The sequence below is a fragment of the Lissotriton helveticus genome, chromosome 3_1 (genome assembly GCF_964261635.1).
Source record: "Lissotriton helveticus chromosome 3_1, aLisHel1.1, whole genome shotgun sequence".
Lineage (NCBI taxonomy): Eukaryota > Metazoa > Chordata > Amphibia > Caudata > Salamandridae > Lissotriton > Lissotriton helveticus.
The window spans coordinates 243,768,495-243,785,938 of record NC_136061.1 but is presented as its reverse complement, the minus strand read 5'-3'; the positions used below and the strand labels follow the sequence as shown (position 1 = coordinate 243,785,938).

The following is a 17,444-nucleotide window of genomic DNA, read 5'->3' as shown; positions in this document are numbered from 1 at the left end:
TAACTGCTAAGAGATTAGACAAAGCATATTTGAATGGGAATTTGGGTAAACAGAGGAATCACTTCATACTATTGAAAGGAAAGCTTGTGCTAAAGAGGACATGTTGGAACAGGCATACATTTTTCAGCTTAAAGTATTTATGCACAGGGAGCAAGCACATGGCTTGTTTTTCATAGGAAGATGCAATCAAGGGGTTGAAGTTTCTTTAGCATCCTGGAAGCTATGTATTAAACAAGCTGTAGATGTGACAAAAGTATGCATTCGTGTAGATTCATGAGAAGGCAAATAAGGAATCAATCACTTTAGGTATTTAAATTCAGAACAAAAACTAGGATTCCGTGAATTTAAGCATTAGACGGCAGTTGAATCAATGCCCATGAAACAGTTCCCATATTGCCTACCAACATTATGACATTGGGAAATGAGGCAATTTAGATGACAACATTGCATGTTTTTGTTAATAGATTACAAAGTATTTTCATTTCATAAATTGAATTCTACTCAATAGTTGGAGTCCGACAGCAATTCAAATGCTGTATACACATACCTGTTGACAGATTGCTGACTGATGCAAACTCGGTGAAAGTGTTATAATTTGGCAAGAAAGTCTGCACAGACACATCATCTACACCACACCGGATATCGGCTTCTTCACAAAGGTGGCGAAAACAGGACATGGCAACAAGAACAGCCTCAATATCGGGACTCCACAAAAACATGTACAAAGCAACTTCCAGTTTTGTCTGAGCTTGGCGACATATCTGTGTACCACTGCCTAATGCTGCACTTTCCTGGAAAAAAACAACAAATATTTACTCTTAGTAACAGCAATTATTTAGGGGCTTCACCATTTGAGAAACTAAATTCAACTGTACCTTTTTTATTATTTTATTCTTAACCAGGTTTAAGTAAAGAAAAACCTACTTACCGGTCACAATCTTTTGCATCATGTACAGCAGAAGACGTACTTTGAAAAAGTGTTTTTGGTTTTAACATGGCAAGTAGTACCACACTGAAAACCACAATGAGCCAGATCAAAGATTTCACCTCAGACTGTGGTATCCCCAATAGGTATATAGGGTGTGAAACAGGAAGCCTCTGTATTGTACAAAAAAACAGCATACCACGGAACCACAGGTAGATGGATTAAAAAGAAGGTAATAAGCAACTTCTGAGTCTTCTGCAATTAGGGCATGGAGGCAATCGGGGAGGGGGGCAAATGTGAATCAATAGCAATGAAAGCTGCAAACAGGTTGTTACAGGCAAATAACATTTCCTATTAGCAGCACATGGTGCTGGAGATCACCTACTTTACATGCATTGGTAACAAAGCAGTACCAAAACCTTTAACATAGCGTCTTACGAGCAGAGCTAAAAGAAGCCTGGAACAGAATTTTAGGAACTGTTCATCCAACCTGTGCTTCCTTATAAACCTTATTATCCAGAGTACTTCTAAGAAGGTAAACTGAACACCAGCAGCCACACATATATCCACTATTGGGTTGCCAAGAGCCAGTTGAGCAAATGTAACAGATAGTTATTTTGTTTAGCTGATACCACGTGTTTACTCTGTATAGTAAATAATGGCTTTCCCAACAACTAGGGCGAGTAAAGCCCTCTCCATATGAGATTGAGGCTTTGGGAAAGAAGATTAACGGTCTATAGATTGATTGACATCAAAGGATGAGACCACTCTTGGCAAACAAGTGCGAGTACATAGCAGTAAAAAAATCCTGGGGTACTAGAGGCAGGCAGAAAAGTGGAGAAGCGTGGCTCAGTGGTTAGAGGCGGCAGACCCGGATGCTGAGATCGACCGTGGACCAGGGTTAGATTCCCCGCCTCGGCGGGTTTCGGGCTCAAAATTCCACGGACTCGACAATTCTCGTTCTGGTGCCTACTCAACTCACGGGGTCACACTCTGCGACTCTGGGCAATAGCTTGCTTAATCTCCACTACGGCCCCTCGCGGCGGGATGCCTGGCTTTCACCTTGTGGACACCCTGCCGGGGTTTCTCACAGGGGAATACCAGGACGGGTTCCCTAAGCAAGCGCCGGGACGCTTACGGGCAGCTGTGCGCTTTACAAGTCCAACACATTTACATTTACATGTAAACCAGGTACTTCTACTGAAAGAGCATGGAGTTCAATGACCCTGTGGAGAAAAGAGACAGCTATAAGGAAGATCACTTTTTTTTTTTTTTAGAGTCATTGAAGAGATCAGTAATGGATAGGCTCAAAAACACCCCAATATAAACCTGGTAAGAACTATGTAACAGTCTCAAGAAAGAGCTGGAAGGACTCCAGGTGGAATTACCATTTTTAGCCCTTCTATAAAGGCCTTTACGACATGGATTTTTGCAAACAGACTGACATTTCTGTTTTGGAGTTACATAGCAAGCGTCACAAGATGTACCTGTACAGAAGTGTCAGCTAAACCTTAAATTTGTAAATACACCAAACAAAAGACAAACTATTGATGCCAAATGATCAATATTGTAATTGAAAAAAAGGTTACTTAAGTAGGGATATTTATGATGGATACTCTATCAGCAGAGTCCTCAACTTTTTAATTCTTTCCAGGGCCCGGCTGGATCTGGAATTATTTTTCAGTAACAGCTGTGACAATAGGTGGAGTTCTTGAACATACAGCAGCTGTGTCGAGGCTCCAAAAATGACAATGAAGAGTGACGCTCAATGTCAGTTTCTTTAAAAAATAAATCCCCACTATAGGACAAGAAGTGGGAGGATGTTTTTTACAGGACTCACCACACTGCGCATTCCATGGGCCACACCGAAACATCATATAAAATCATATCTTACTGGTATTACACACCGGCTCATTTAGCCAAATGGAACCCACAGTGTCATGGTCGCTGCTGGAGGGAGTGTGTAAGCCCTGATACCCTCCTTCACCTGCTGTGGAATTGCCCGAAACTTACAAGATATTGGGAAAGAATTTTCGACTAGATGGATAGGGCCTTTGATACCACCATTCCCAGGCCACCTACTTACACTATACTAGGTGAGCCCAATGCTTTGACCTTTCCTCTGCACTCTCTTAAGGGCAGGCAGATCTCCCTGGTATTAAATGCCACTTATCGAGTGATCCTATTGGGCTGGAAAACAGATAGGAGTTTGGACCACACCCAATGGCTCCACCAGCTGTGTTCTCTTGGGTATGAAAAGGTTATCCATGGTCACCATGGGAGTGAAATCTGACCATGCAAAGACGTAGGCCCCCTTTATTTCAATTCTTTCTATGGAGTTCCAGGAGTTGGCGTGCCCCGCTTATTTACGTATTCTGAAATTGATACTGGACCAATAGGGGGTTGGCTGGGTTTGCCGGCCCCTATTGGGCTTCCTCCGTGTCATATTTTGCTTGTGGCCTCTCTGCTCGGCAGCATCCAGCATCCAGCCCATACCTGTATTTTGCGAATCACCTGGAGAGGGTTTGGGAGGGGAGGTGGGGGGGTGTTGTGTTCCTATTAGGATGGGCTTTTACATGTTTTCTTTTGTTGTGTTCTAATTTCTTTTGTTCTGGAAAAGGTAGACTCAGTAGCCCTGATCTTGGCATAATGGCCCCAGGTCTTTTTTAAAGGAGCATATATATGTCACACTCAGCAGATCTTCTTTCATATTGGTTTCAGTAAGAGCTTGACCATCTTGAGCTCTCTCTTTCTGTTTTGAAGCGGCTGAACCAGGTTGGGTTGTAGGCGGCTTGCTGTGTACGTAATCTATACAGATTTGTTGTACCTCATGGGTTTTCTTCCGATTTTATGACCTTAATGCAGCTGGCCCATTCAGTTATAGGCAACGATGCATTGTAATATTTTACTATGTGTTTTGCTAATAAAAAATGATTTAATTCTAAACATAAATCCCGCTTCCGCAGACTTGGAGCAACAGAAGTGTGCTCAGTCTAAAATAGGACTATAAGACTTATCAGAATTCTTCTCCACAGACCATGACAGGAGGATGGGTCTTTGAGGAATCTCTGGATAGTGACAGTAAACATCAGAAGGATTATGTTACTTAGCCAGTAAGCATCTGTTCTTGGCATGTAGAGATGTAGATTCACATAATTTGCATACTCCTGTCATCTAGTGTTGGGTTTGGATATTTGCAAGTTGTTTTTCTTCAAAGAAGTCTTTTCAGTCACAAGGTACGGTGACTCCTCCTTGCAGTGATAGTGTTCATGGGAATCAACTCCATTGTTAGATTGTTTTCCCGCAAGGGGGTGAGAATGGAGTGAGTGTAGAAAAGAGATGCCCATGCGTAGATCATGTAAATAACGAGAACTGTAACTACAGGTGCCCAGGGAGGTGGGTGAGCGCAAGTGAATCTACAGCTCTACATGACCGGAACAGATGCTTACTGGGTAAGTGACAGAATCAGTGCTGTTGATGCACATGCTTTGCATAGATTATTTAGCAATATTCTCCCAGAGAAATGGCTAACAAGTAGATGTTGCATTTTTCTGAAAAACTGTCTTTAGCACTGCTTGCCCTACATTGGCTTGTTGGTATGCTACTACATCTACACAATAGTGTTTAGTAAATGTGTGTGGTGAAGAGCATGTTGCTGCTTTACAAATGTCAGCTGTAGGAATTGTACCTAAAAAGGCCATAGATGCTCCTATTTTGCGAGTGGAATGCGCTCTATGGGGTATAAAGTTCTTATAGCTTTTGCGCAGCAAGTTTGAATGCACTTAACAATCCATCTTGAATTGGTAGTTTTAGAGATAGGATTACAAATGAAACTAACAGTTGCTTTGACATACGAAAATCTTTTGTCCTTTCAGTAAAGCACAATAAAGCTCTTCTGTATGAAGAGCCCGTTCTGCTACTGAATCAGGTTGAGGAAAGAACACAAGTAACTTAACTGATTGGTTGATATGAAAAGCAGAAACTACTTTGGGAAGGAATCTTGGATTGGTGTGAAGAACTACCCTATCTTTACGTAGTTGAAAAAGGTGTTCTTCTAAGGTTAATGCCTGTAGCTCACCAACTTTCCTTAATGAAGTGATTCCAATGAGGATGTGTAATGGCTCAAAGGGTGGATCCATAAGCCTTGTAAGTACAAAGTTAAGATTCCATACTGGTGCCGGAGGGATTCTTGGTGGTATAAACTATTTCTAAGCCCTCCATAAAGGCTTTAATGACAGGAACTTTAAATAAAGGTAAATGCTGTCTGTTCTGCAAATATGCAGCTACTGCTGAAAGATGCAAATGAATAGATCTGTAAGCTAGCCCACATTGCTGAAAGTGTAGAAGGTAACAGACATAGTCCTGAACAAAAGCATTTAGGGGAATCATTTTGTTGATGTTACAGTTGATAACAAATAGTTTCCACTTTGCTGCATAGCAAGCTCTGTTGGTCGGTTTTCTTGCTTCTCTCAGAATAGAAATACAGTTGTGTGGCAAATTTAAATATCGAAACTCTATAACTTCAGGAGCCAAATCACTAAGTTGTGCTCCTTGGGATTTGGATGCTTGATTTCTCCGGGTTTCTGAATGAGAAGACTGGAGGTGAGATGTAGCTTTTGATGTGGAACCACTGACCGTATTCTAACAGGGTGGTGTACCGTGGTTGACGGGCCCATGTTGGAGCAACCAAAATCAGTGTGAGTGGTGTTTGCCTGAGTTTCCAAATCAGAAGCAGTAGGAGAGGCGGAAAAGCGTAGGCACAAATCCCTGACCAATTGATCCATAAGGCATTGCCTTTGGATAGAAGGTGTGGGAACCTGGAGGCGATGTTTGGGCTTTGTGTGTTGTCTACTGTAGCGTCAAGATCTATTTGTGGGTCTCCCCACGGTTGAAAGTATGGAAGGAGAACTTGGGGATGAAGTTACCACTTGTGTATTTGCTACCTCTGTCTGCTGAGGAGGTCGGCAATTTGATTGTTCACTCCTGGAAGGCGTTCTGCCAGAAGGTGAATTTTGTGATGGATCGCCCATTTCCAAATTGTCTGAGACACGCGTGAGAGTTGGAGTGTGTGTGTGTCCCTCCCTGTTTTTGTACACAGCACACCGTTGTCATGTGCGGACTAGGACAACTTTAGGTGTGAGATGAGACTGAAAAGCTTTCCGCACTAGAAATACATCTAGAAGCGCTAGATAGTTGATGTAGAGACGCTTGTGTTTATCGTCCCAGAGACCCTGTAATGTGTAATGATGAAGATGTGCACCCCAACCTGTGAGAGATGCCTCTGCTGTTAGCATGATCTGTGGAACAGGGTCGATGAAAGGCCGCCCTTTTGATAAATTGTGTGGGTTCCACCACTGCAGAGAGCGATGGGTGCGGCTGTCTACCAACACTAAATTTATTAATTGACCCTGTGACTGATTTCACTCATGTGCTAAGCATTCTTGTAGTGGACGCATGAGCAGTCTTGCATGAGGCACTATTACAATGCATTACGCCATCATTCCTAGCAGGTGCATGAAAGTCCTGGCTGGCAAGGATGGGTCAATTTGGAACTGAAGAAATACAGTATGGATGGTGCAAATTCTGGCTGCATTGGGAGAGGCTAGAGCTGTGCGAGTGTTTAGAGTGGATACTAGATAGGATTGTATCTGTGAAAGCTGTAGGGGAGACATTTGCATGTTGACCGTGAAACCCAATTGGTGGAGTAGGTGTAGCGTGGTTTGGCGTGTGCTGGCTTTGACGAGCCAGTCGCCTAGGTACGGGTAGACGTGAATTTGTAGTCTTCGGAGATGAGCTGCCACTATTGCAAGACATTTGGTAAACAATCTGGGAGCTGTAGTTACTCCGAATGGGAGTACTTTGAACTGGTAGTGTTTGCCTGCTATCATAAATCTGAGATATTTGCGATGAGCTGGATGGACTGGAATGTGAAAGTATGCATCTTTAAGTCAAGTGTGGACATAAAATCGCCTGCCTGTAGAAGTGGAAGGACCTGTTGAAGCGTTACCATATGAAAGTGTTCTGACAGTATGTAGTAGTTTAACACTCTGAGATCCAAAATTGGTCTTCAGGAACCGTCTTTTTTGGGGACTAGAAAATAACCTTGGTACTGTAATGGAACTGGTTCTATGGCTCCTTTATTTAAGAGAGATTGCACCTCTTACTTGAGTAACTGTAAGTGGTCTGACAACAGTTTGTGAATGCGAGGTGGGATGTTTGGAGGATTGGTGGTAAGCTCCAGGCAATCATCATGTTGGATAATGTTGATCACACATTTGTCGGTTGTTATGCATTGCCAAATGGGGAGAAATTTTTGAAATCTTCCCCCCACAGGTGTTAAGTGATCGGGGGAATTGTGGGCAAGTCACTGTTTGTTTGGGTAAGGGGTGCTACTTGGTGTGGCGCCTTGACCGCTACTTTTTGGAATTGTTTCCTCTATACCCTCGTCTATAGAAACCTCTAGAAGGAGAGAATTGGGTATTGCTTTTGTTAGAGGAAGCATTTGGGTCTGAAGGTGATGTTTTAGACCCTTCTCTTTAAAAGGAACAACAAAAGGAGCCTCTATTAGATGGGGACTGGAGCACTCCCATGGACTTTCCCACTTCTATATCTTTTTTCATTTTTGTCTAGGGATTGGTCGACTACAGGCCCAAACAGGTGTTCTTTGTCAAAAGGGGTGTTTAAAATGGACTGCTGGACCTCAGGCTTAAAACCCAAAATCCTAAGCCGTTCATGCCTTCTAAGGAGAATGCTGGTATCGATCTCCCTAGCTGCGGTGTCAGCTGCATCCAGAGCACATCTGATTGAAGAGTTATAAATTAGTTTTCCCTCTTCAAGCAACTGTTGTGCATTAGCTTTGTTTTTCTTCTGGAAGGTATTGGAACAACTGCTCCATTTCATCCCAGTGTGCCCTGTCGTACCTGGCTAGTAGGCCCTGTGTGTTCGCGATGCACCAGTGGTTAGCGGCTTGAACAGCCACTCGTTTTCCTGATGAACCAATGAGCTTAGATTCTTTGTCTGGGGAGGTGCATCACCAGAAGTTTGTGAATTAGCTCTTTTGCAAGCTTGGAACACTACTAGGGAGTCGAGACGTAATTGTCCCTTGATAAACACCTGATCTGATGGTGAGAGTTTGTGTTTTTTTTAATCTACTCCTGTTAAATACGTGCCTGTACAGGGTCTTTAAAGAGAGCCTCTGCATGCCTCATCATTCCTTTAAGCATAGAGAGTGATTGAATGGACCTGTGTGTGGGCTCAAGTGTTACAAGTAACAAGTCTTCTTCTAAGGACTCTTCATGCAAGGCCACCCATGATACTCTGCTGCCCTAGCAATGAGTTGCTGACAAGCCATATTATCATCTGGAGGTAATGGCTTCGCAGGATAAAGGTCTGGGTCATTATCTACTGGAGGATCAATGATGTAGGCATTCCATGGGTCTACAGGCAAATGTGTCCTCATCAATACGATCCCCATCTGGATCTGTATGTGGGGTTCCCTAAGGTGTTATATGTAAGGGATCCTCAATTATTAAGTGTGGAGAAGATGGCAGAGGTGGAGAGGGTTGTGGGGCAGGGTAAACAGCGCTAGTAGCCATGTCCTCCTTTTTCAAAGTAATCTTGTAGCTAGGGTCCTCTGAAGGAAGTTTGCTGAGGTGTTTTAGCAAAAATATGTCCCGTATCAGGATTAATATAAATCTTTTTCTGCTTAGGATCTAATTTGGCCTTAGGAATGTCTAAAATTGGTTCTGGAGGTTCAGGAAGGCTGTCCTTGGATTTTGGCGTCAAAATTGACTTGTCCTTGGGAGTGGAAGGTTTTGGCTCTAAAGCGTGTGTTTGTTTCGGAGTGGAGGGTTTTGGCTCCGAACAAGATTTGTCCTTCGATCCCAATGGATCGGATCTGAAGATAATTTTGTTCGACTCGGCCTGAGCCGGAAGGCTTGGCGGTCTGTTTCGGTGCTGATCTGGTAGATGAGGCGTCGGAAACAATGTCTCTGTGTCAAACTTGGCCAGAAGGCAGAGGTGGTGCAGAAGCCCTATGTGTTTTGGAAGAGGTGTTAGGGGCAAGGGTTCTCACTGCACCTTGGCACATCTTCAGACTTCAGATCGATCTCTAGCTCAGGAACGGACTTTGAAATGGAGAAGCCCTCTTCTTTTGCGGCGGATGCTTCGATCTCCTCTTGCTCGGATTCTTTCCAGAAGATATCCAGAGTGTGTTGAATGCGTTGACGTTGCATTTCTAGTCGACGAACCAGGCGATCGCGTGAAGTCATCTTGGACGAAACAATTTGCAAGCGTCATCCTCCTTGTGCGCTGGAGAGAGGCACAAGTTACAAACTTGATGTTGGTCGGTGCGAGGATACTTGGCATGGCACTGAGGACAGAATTGGAAAGGAGTCCATTCTATCTGCAGAAGGCTGGCCCGACACGGCTAGGCCTGACGACCGCCCACGAGGTTTTCGATCGAAGATGGAGAAATTGTTGACTGATTCAGTATGCACTGAACAAGGAAATGCACACGGAAACAATAGCATAGAGGGTACAGTGGATTGCGCACTGAGGGGAACTCGAAGAATGGTTTCGAACCGGAGCGCAGCAATACACGTCCAAACCCAATGAGGGGAAAAAAACTAACAATGGAGTAGATGCCCATGTAACTATCACCAAAAGGAGGAGTCACCTTACCTCGTGACTAGAAAGACTTCTCCTTTGGAGTATGCAAAGCATGTGTATCTACAGCACATATGCCTAGAACAGAGTTTCCAAAGGTAAGTAACTTGTTCTTCTGATGGCTACTTCTACTCTCCGATTCCTCACCTTTTGAATAGATACCCAAGCAGTACCCTCCAAATGGCAGTGCATCTGACCAGTAGACTTTACACAAGGAAGTCCTGTATGAGTGGGTAGGTAAGGTGGTCCTCCCTGAGGACATGCGAATCAAAACAGTGCCTCAAAGATGAGGAAGCATGTGGATGTAACAGCCTGCTAGATGTCCAGAACTGAATAATTCTAAGCCAAAGACCTACTGCTTGCCTTTGAATTGGTGGACTCAACCCTTAAGCCCTCAGGAGGATCCTTCTTGACCAAGGCGTAACACGTTTTGATAGAGAAGATTATTTACCTCAATAAAACAATCTCTAAACTACCCTTCCCTTCCCTTCTTACCACCGGCGAATATAATAAAGAGTTACTCATTCACTCGCTGCTCCATCGCACGATCTATTTAGAAATGAAGGACCTAACTGGTGAAGCTTCTCCTCCTCTTTAGAGGGATGTGGCAAGGAGATAGAAAGCTGGAAGCATGACTGACTGCCCCACATAAAAGGACACCACCATATTCAGAAGAAAGGATGCCAAAATTCTGAGAATCAACTTATACGTGAGAAAGATAGGATACTGCAGCAGCATTAACAGTGTCGCCAGCTCACTGACAGAACGCCAAAGTGATTGCTCTGAACCCAGTACCATGAGTAAGCAGCCTAAACAAGCATTTGCAATGCAATAGGTCTCGCATTAGGAAAGTTTGAGCTATTGGTATTGTAAATGACACATTTTTTATTTATGTTTTGTTTTTGAAAATAGCTAAATTAATAGCTTTGTCATTTACAATGCCAATAGTTATAACTTTCGCAAATGTGACACCTATAGCATTTGTAATGCAATATGTGTTGTATTTACGTGACTTACACGTATTGATATTGCAAATAACAATGCCTTTTAATTTTTTTTCGATAATTAATACTTAAATGAAAGTTATTGTCATTTATAGTGAACTTTGCCCTGAGGGCCTGTAACGGGCGCACCCCATCCCTTCAGATTTGTGGCTTCTGACCCAGATGACATCATAGGATATAATTGTCATGGCATCATTGTGGCCAGCCTTAACCTCACTTAACCCAGTGTCATTTACAGCATCGTGACAAGCAGTTTCAAAACACTGGACAGTCTTCAGTTGGTTGCTGGTTATGCTCATCCCATCGCATACAGTTTTTACCTAATGGGCTACAATCAAGAGATTTCCTAAAAGAAACAAGGGGGCTTCATTAAATAAGTATACTATTGGGGTTCAAAAAAGTAGTAGCCACCTCTTTGACTAAGTGGGGAAGGTACTCTATAGGTTTTTTTTTGCTTCCTGAGATCATGCTACGTAATGCAACCTTTATCTCTTGTGTATATGTAAAGCGCTCTGATACCCACGGGTCAAGCTAGCGCTATATAAAACTTTTAAAATAAAAATTCCCAGCATCTCCAAACCCCATAACAGCATTTCTCGCTCCTCCAGTATGACAAGCCCCCTCCTGCGTTCACTTGTCCCGAATGGTGGTCTGCAGCTCCCGGATCTGGTCGTTGATGGGCAGCACCTTGAGGTGGGGCCCGATCAGCTGTGCCAGGAGCTGCTCCTCCTGCTCGGCGGCGCTGCTCCCATTGTCCTTGCTCCCGTCGCTGCTGGCGGGGAACGACCCGGTGCTGCCGCCTGCATCTCGGACGTCGTTCTCTACCGACTCCACAAACCGCAGCTGCTTGTGGGCAGCGGGTTCCGCGAGCCCAGAGGCTGGCTGCTGGTTCTGGCAGGGCATGGTCACGGCGGGGGCTAGGCTGCTGTCAGAACAGCGCGGTGGATCCGTGGCCATGCGCCGGGCCGCCGGTGTTAGTACGGAGAGCAGCGGCGTGTCTAGCAGCATAGACATCGAGGACGGACACGCCAGGGTGCCCAGAACCAGCTCTGAGCGAACGTGGCGACGATCTTTGAAAGGAGGGTTTCACGTCTCTGTTGAAACAGAACTATTCTTGAGCGGCCATCTTGGTGTGAGCGATTGACTGTTCAGTACATTGCAGTAATGTATACTTTAGTGCTGTTTGTGTATTTCAAATGTTCCAACGCTATGAGAAATGTATGCACTATATAACTAAAGATATCTGGATATACACGGAAGACTTTATCCTACCCACTTTCAAAACATAGTGGGGACGTTGTATGCAATTTAGCAATGCATGCTAATTTAGTCGGGGGTAATAAAGCATTACAACAGTCATAAAACGAGCATTGTGTAGCAAAAGACATCAGTCGGAAGGAATGTGGTTCTGGCTGGCTGACAGATAGCAAACGAGACCTGGTAGGGCGGGGGCTGCCCGCGCATGCGCGGCATTTCTCACTTTCATTCTGAAGAGCCCCGGTTAGAAATGCCGCGCATGCACGGGCAGCCCCCGCCTTACCAGGTCCGGCAGCTGAAGTCCCGTCGTGAAGAACATCGGAAAGGGGCTCCCATGCCTGAGGGGAGACAAGCCCGGTGAGTGGGTGGGGGTGTACGCGCGTGTGTCTGTGTGTGTTCGCGTGTGTCTGTTCGAGTATGTCTGTGCGTGCGTCTGTCTGTGTGCGTCTGTCTGTGTGCGCGTGTGTCTGTTTAAGGGGGGGTGCGTGTGTTTATGCAGTGTGTGTGTGCCTGTGTATGCGTGCCTGTGTATGCGTGTGGATGTGTATGTGCGCATGCCTGAGTGTGGCTGTGTGAGTGTGTTTGCGCATGGGAATATGAGGCACGAGAGGGGCCCGGCGCCGTGAGCGCCCACGAGGTTAAATCTGCGCTCGTGCCCCTCTCGTGTCCACATTCCCAAATACGGCTGACAATAGGTCTAGAAGCAGACAGCAATCAATGCTTCGCATTGAATGCAGGTCTGCTCGACCTAAAAAAACAGCTCTGCATTGGAGTAAAAGGGGTTCACATCAAATAGGACCAATTTAAGGTCCCACTGAGGCATACGAAAAGGTGCAGGAGTAAATATATGGAACCCCTTTCAAAAAACAAACAACAGCTGATGACTTGAAGAGGGTTGAAAGGCTGATCAGTAACCTTTCACAGTGCCCATGGCAAGACCTAGCCAGGATATGGGCAGGACATGTATTAGTATATCAGAAATGTTGGTTTAAGCAGATGAACCTCTTGGTCCTCACACTGGGCCACTAATGTTGCGCACGACAAGAACTGACCAACTTCATGGATGGGTAACACAAGGCCACCTCTAGGGAGGTCCAAACCCCTCAGCTGGTTATGCTGAATCCCCTTACACGATGTTTTAAGTTGTGAAGGTTTGGATGAAAAACAATGCACTGTTTTTCAGGCAGGAAGTACTCACAAAGAGGCACGCAGTGTGTAGGGTGGATGGACAGGCTCCGCATTTCTAAGTACCAAACTCTCTAAACCCTGTATGGGGCTATCAAGATGAGCTGAGCCTAATTGTTCCAGAACCTTTTCTAGAAATCGAGGAAGCAGCAGCAGAGACCACCAAAGACTAGACTAGATTCCAATGGAAGGCGAAACACAATCTGATTCAAGCTCAAACTTGAGGGTGCAAAAGAAATGAGAAAGTGCTCTCAGAGGCGATGAAAAGATCCACCCAAGGCATGCACCATTAGGCGAACATGCTTGGACCACCACTTGATGCAGATTCCCATTAAGCTTGACCTTATGGCATCTACTAAGCACATGAGTTCTGGTGTTGAGGGAGCTCCCTAGGTGGGAGACTGAAAGGGTACACCCTTGAAAGTCCATCCATCTCCAGCGTCTTAAGAGCAGCCTGGCACTGCACACTCAACCTCACTCTGCCTTGCTTGTTGTAGTACTGGGGAGCCTTTCCTGTGGTAACTGACGAGTGCGGACAGTACCTGCCGTTCGGGGGAGCTGAACGCCCGCTGTATTCCCGATGCTTTCCCGCCGCCGCACCTCCAAGATCCTCGGTGTGGCCGCTGTGAGGCGTGAGGGACTACAATCCCCATAATTCCGGGCATGTCCACATCGCGCTAGGAGGCGCATTAAATCTGGGACAGCCCCTGTCGAGTGGGGAGCCTTTCCTGTGGTAACTGCCGAGTGCGGACAGTACCTGCAGTTCGGGGGAGCTGAACGCCCGCTGTATTCCCGCTGCTTTCCCGCCGCCCGCCCCCACACCTCCAAGATCCTCGGTGTGGCCGCTGTGAGGCGTGAGGGACTACAATCCCCATAATTCCGGGCGTGTCCACATCGTGCTAGGAGGCGCATTAAATCTGGGACAGCCCCTGTCGAGTGGGGAGCCTTTCCTGTGGTAACTGACGAGTGCAGACAGTACCTGCAGTTCGGGGGAGCTGAACGCCCGCTGTATTCCCGCTGCTTTCCCGCCGCCGCACCTCCAAGATCCTTGGTGTGGCAGCTGTGAGGCATGAGGGACTACAATCCCCATAATTCCGGGCGTGTCCACATCGCGCTAGGAGGCGCATTAAATCTGGGACAGCCCTGTCTCTCAGGACGCGAGCGGGACGCCGGGCGAAGCCCGGGCAAAGGGCGGGCCGTCTACGGCCGTCCAGGGCCGGTCAAGGCTGGGCTGGGCTAGCCCTCTAAACTCTTCACTTTCGGGTAAGCCCTCTTATGATCCATCTATCTTGTCCCTGACTGCTCCTGATATATTTTCTGGATATGGAGGGGAGGCGCTGCCTTACACCTGCTCACGCTGGGGGAAGACCAACTGGGACCCTCGATGACTTTTTTACTAGAGCAGCCGGAGTTGTGGGAAGAGAAATCGCTCTAACAGAGAAGCGTCTGTCCATGGAACTTCTGAGTGCCAAGCGTTCCTCCTTAGGCGGTCTGATAAATGCTATCTCACCGGTCAACTCCGCACCAACTACTCTACTCGCGTGTAGCCCTATTGACTTGGATAAACTTGACCTACAATTGGATTATCTCTCAGGGGGCGAAGCTGTTCCAACTTTGAATGTTTCTTCCTGCAGTAGCGCTTCTTCCGAGGGGTTTTACCCGATTGAACCAAGGAAAAGCCTAGTCAACAGATACTCCTTTGGTTTTAGAAAAAGTACCAGCATGCTCAAAGCTAAATGGGAAAAGGAAGAGGAGGGGGGGGACGTCAAGTTGGTAAAAAAAACCTAAGGTTTCAAGGATTTCTAGCTATCCAAATGCATCACTCTTAAAGAAACCTAGTAATATATTTAAAAAAACAAAAAAGTCCACTCAAGTCCCGTTAGTCCCTAGTGCCCATACCAGACAGACGGAAAAAACAGCCACAAACTCCAAGGAAGAGGATGAGTTAGTGCTATCTTTTACCAACATGACGCACTTGTTGCGTTCGTTTACCCTTCCCCTGATTGAAAGGCTGAAAGCTATAAATAGGAAGATTTATAACCTGAGCGAATTAGTCAACGACAACACACATAGGCTTGATGTATTAACAATATCCAAGTCAATCACTGATAGGGGGAACTTGTTAAGCACTAACATAGATCTAAAGTCCCAATATCAAGCACCATAAATAAGGCTCGCACAGGCCGTATAAGTAATACTGCCCAAACTCTACTCCCTTTAGCAAGTAAACCCCAAGAACTTAATCCAGCCACCACACAATTATCTGATACAGAGATGAATAAGGACACGGGGGGAGGGATTATAGAATCTAGAAGGACAGCACAGGTTGCCTTGCCAGTAATCAATCTCCCGCCAGAATCAGCACCCCTGGTTTTAGTACTAGTGAACGTCCCTGTTTTGAATGAAGGCACGAGGGAGAACTTTGGCCAGCTAAAAAACAAGGCGGTTCACTGGATTACAAATAACACCTCAGAGGGCAATATCATCTGGCAGGATATCATTATGGCTCGTAGAGTGTCATGGATAGGGAGAACTAAAAAGAACAAAGCAGGGGACTGTATTGTTTTGAATTTTAGAAGATCTGACCCTGTTAGACGTATCATGAGTGAGATGTCGTTTAATGCTAAGGCACATAGGAGGGGTATTGAGATTCTCCCACCTGAATATTTTTATAGGGAGCTGAACAGGTCTAACCTAAGCAGAGCAAATGACCAGGGGTACAATGGGCATACGCAAAAATCAACTAGTCACGGCTGGGAACTTCCTACTAAATTTTTTGCTAACCACCAACGTAGAAGAGCAGATGTACACCTCCCTAGCTTTGAAGGGGTTAATCGCTACTCGGTCTTGAGGGGGCTTGATGGAGTCGACTGACGACGAACCAACAAAAATAGGGAGGCTTTAAGAACAGGTCTAGAAACTGTGGCAGAACGAGCTGAGGTAACTTGCGAGAGTTACCCCCACAGGGAAAAGCCCTTGCTCGAGACATTGGAGGTACCTTCTCAGATTAGAATAGAACATCTAACGGTAGATAGTGAGGGTGGTTGCATATTAGGAAATCTATCTAATGTTCAAACAGGGGCACTCCCACAGAAAGGAACGAGGCTTGCTTTCTGGAATATTGCAGGACTCCGCTCGAAAATAAACAATCCAATTTGTTCTGACTTTATTAAGGACATAGACATACTGTGCCTCCAGGAGACTTGGTCACGTGAAGCCATTCACATCAACGGGTTTAAAACATTCCACGTACCAGCAAGTCCTTCCAGACATAGGAGGTGTAAAGGCGGATTGACTGTCTATGTATCTAACCTGTTGGAGGTATTATCTTTGAAATCGGAGGGTTCATCTAGTGAGTATCAAATTATTGTAATTCAGGTGACCCCCAAGGCAGAGGTAATAAACATTAATATGTATAATAATACTGAAAAGGGGTTGGTAAATGACATGATAAAAGCCCTTAATAAGGAAATTAGAAAGTTGGTGGATAATACAGCGAGGGACTCTATCCTGATATGGGGAGGCGATTTTAATCACCATCTATGCAGGCAGTATCAGAGCGGTTGTGGCGATCATGAAATGTACAAGTCGTAAAATCAGCCACACTTTGAGCACAATAATGGGGGTGATGCAATCAACGACATGATGGCCTCTTTTAATATGGGTTTCGTAAATCTGCAATGTAGTTCCCCGGTGGAATTTAGTCCCACATATGTGGGGAGAGGGCATAGTACACTGATAGATTTTGTCACCATCACTAATTCCCATTCAAACCGCCTAATTGATTTTACAACATATACTATTGGTTTGAGCGACCATCTCCCTCTCGGCTTTGGTATCCAGCTCCCTGTAAACAAAGACTGTTCCATGATAGAAAGATTGGCTTGGACAAGTAATTGTAGTCTAAGCAAACAGAACGGGTATGCTCTTAGGTGGTCTTTGAGTAATCCAGCGATTACAAATAGCAATATAATTAAACAAGCACTTGCACCTATCAATAGATGTCTTGAGGATGAGGTCTTACACTCAGAGGTCTTGGATTCCTTTACAGATATCACAAGGATCATTAAAAAGAATCTTCTGCGCCCAGCTAGAGACGGGACGCAGACCAAAAATGGGTGGTTTGACTCAGCATGCACGAAAACACAAGCACATCTTAAGAGGGCATTGAGTAAAAATCCAAGAATTCAGGCAGAAATAACCCAGTGCAGGCGTGAATATAATTTGGCAAGAAAATCCCGGAAACGTAATATAAAGAATGAAGCCTGGGTAAATTTACATGAGGCTTCATTGAAAAGGGACGGTTCTGCCTTTTGGGCAGCTGTCAAGGCTCCGTTTTTTAATCCAGGAGACAATGCCAGATTAGAAGTAGCAATATCGTAAGACTCTTGGACAGACTTCTTAGC

The 17,444-nt window shown here is 45.3% G+C and overlaps 1 protein-coding gene across 8 annotated transcripts in view; it reads right to left on the bottom strand.

The window, feature by feature from the left end:
- The window catches only part of NF1 (neurofibromin 1), a 2,143,703-nt gene that overhangs the window by 1,344,002 nt on the left and 782,257 nt on the right, over positions 1-17,444 (bottom strand). For all 8 annotated transcript variants that reach the window (XM_078679713.1, XM_078679719.1, XM_078679717.1 and 5 more), the window contains exon 17: positions 548-791. In XM_078679713.1, coding sequence (XP_078535839.1) covers positions 548-791 — 244 coding nt within the window. The remainder of the gene's footprint in view (positions 1-547; positions 792-17,444) is intronic.